Below are 1,348 nucleotides of genomic sequence, written 5' to 3' on the forward strand. Positions count from 1 at the left end.
ATATTATCATTATTATTATTATTATTAAAAATCTATTACTACTACTACAACTACTATCTTTTCAACAAAAATAATGAAGTTTTTATGCCCCTCCATTTTTCAGGTCTGTTGCAACTCCAAAACAGGCGCTTGAGGCCTACTCCTCGCACTCAAGCCTTCACTCTAGTTCCTCGGCTGTTCACTTGAGGCGGCCATTTTCTCCAGCCCACTCCCCACTTGCCTCCAGCACTTGCCCACGGCGGGGCTCAATGGGCTGCCTCCCTGACATAACAGGCTATGTGTTTCCCTCCTGCGCCGCGCAAGTGGGAGCGATTGCGCGCAGCAGGGCGGCCATTGCAGCCAGAGAACCTCTGGGCCAGGGCATGGAAGCCTTAACTGTTCTGTTGGCATAGGCACCAATGATATTTCTCACAGTTAACCAAGATTGTTCTCAGAATTCGTCACCCTTGGCTAGGCCGGCTGGGGACGATGGGAGATACGGTCCAAACACATTCAGGGGGCCACAACTGCCCGCCACAGCCATGACACGTTGAGTCTCCCTTATCCAAAACGCTCTTATCCAATGGCATTTCAGATTATTTTGGATTTTGGAACACCTGTATTTGCAAAATATTTCTTCCAAGTGTAGACAAGGCCATATAGAAAAGTACTGCATCATCCAAAATCCACAAAACAGTGATATACTTTTTATTGGGCCAGCCCTAAGATCACCAAGACGCCTCTTTGTGCACATCTATTTATTTACTGTTTTATTTTATTCACAACGTCACACAAAACTCGTCGCAAAGAAGCATTAATGCGCATCTTTTTATTTTCGGGATTTCAGCGATAATGCATTTCCGATATCACTTTATTTGCAAATAACCACTCACACAATTACTCTCCATTTCCACTTCGTTTGCAGGATTCTTTAAATGCGCTTTAATCTCTCTTTAATGTCGAAATCAGCCCATGTGATAAACTCCTATGAGTGTTTTTAGCTTTTTATGTTGTAATGTCCACTGTTTTTCTTGAATGCCCTACATTTTGCAGTGCCATGTCCTCCTTTGCGGTTAGGACAGATGGTCGCCTTGCCTCCAGCCTATGTTTATAAGGTGTGTGTGTGTGTGTGTGTGTGTGTGTATATATATATATATATATATATATATAAACATACATGAATTTTGTGTTTAAACTTTGATCCCATCCCCAAGACACGTCTATTTATTTACTGTTTTATTTTATTCAACCTTTAAAAAAGGTTTTCTAGAGCTATTCACCAAGGGCAGGGTAGTTCAGGAGAACCTGACATTCCCTCTATCTAGCCATAAAATAATCGTAATAGCTTTCAACCAGAGTTAACATGAAA

General features: G+C 41.8%; 1 protein-coding gene across 2 annotated transcripts in view; it reads right to left on the bottom strand.

Annotated features, from left to right (window-relative positions):
- LOC121930381 overlaps positions 1-1,116 on the bottom strand; it is a 9,271-nt gene extending 8,155 nt beyond the window's left edge. The window contains exon 1 of one of the 2 annotated variants that reach the window (XM_042466610.1): positions 873-1,116. In XM_042466610.1, the coding sequence (XP_042322544.1) occupies positions 873-887 (15 nt within the window). In that variant the 5' untranslated portion in view covers positions 888-1,116. Of the gene's footprint in view, positions 1-220; positions 741-872 lie in introns of those variants that run through there. The other variant, XM_042466609.1, reaches the window with a different exon arrangement.
- Positions 1,117-1,348: the final 232 nt, after the last annotated feature.

The sequence above is a fragment of the Sceloporus undulatus genome, chromosome 5, assembly GCF_019175285.1.
Source record: "Sceloporus undulatus isolate JIND9_A2432 ecotype Alabama chromosome 5, SceUnd_v1.1, whole genome shotgun sequence".
NCBI lineage: Eukaryota > Metazoa > Chordata > Lepidosauria > Squamata > Phrynosomatidae > Sceloporus > Sceloporus undulatus.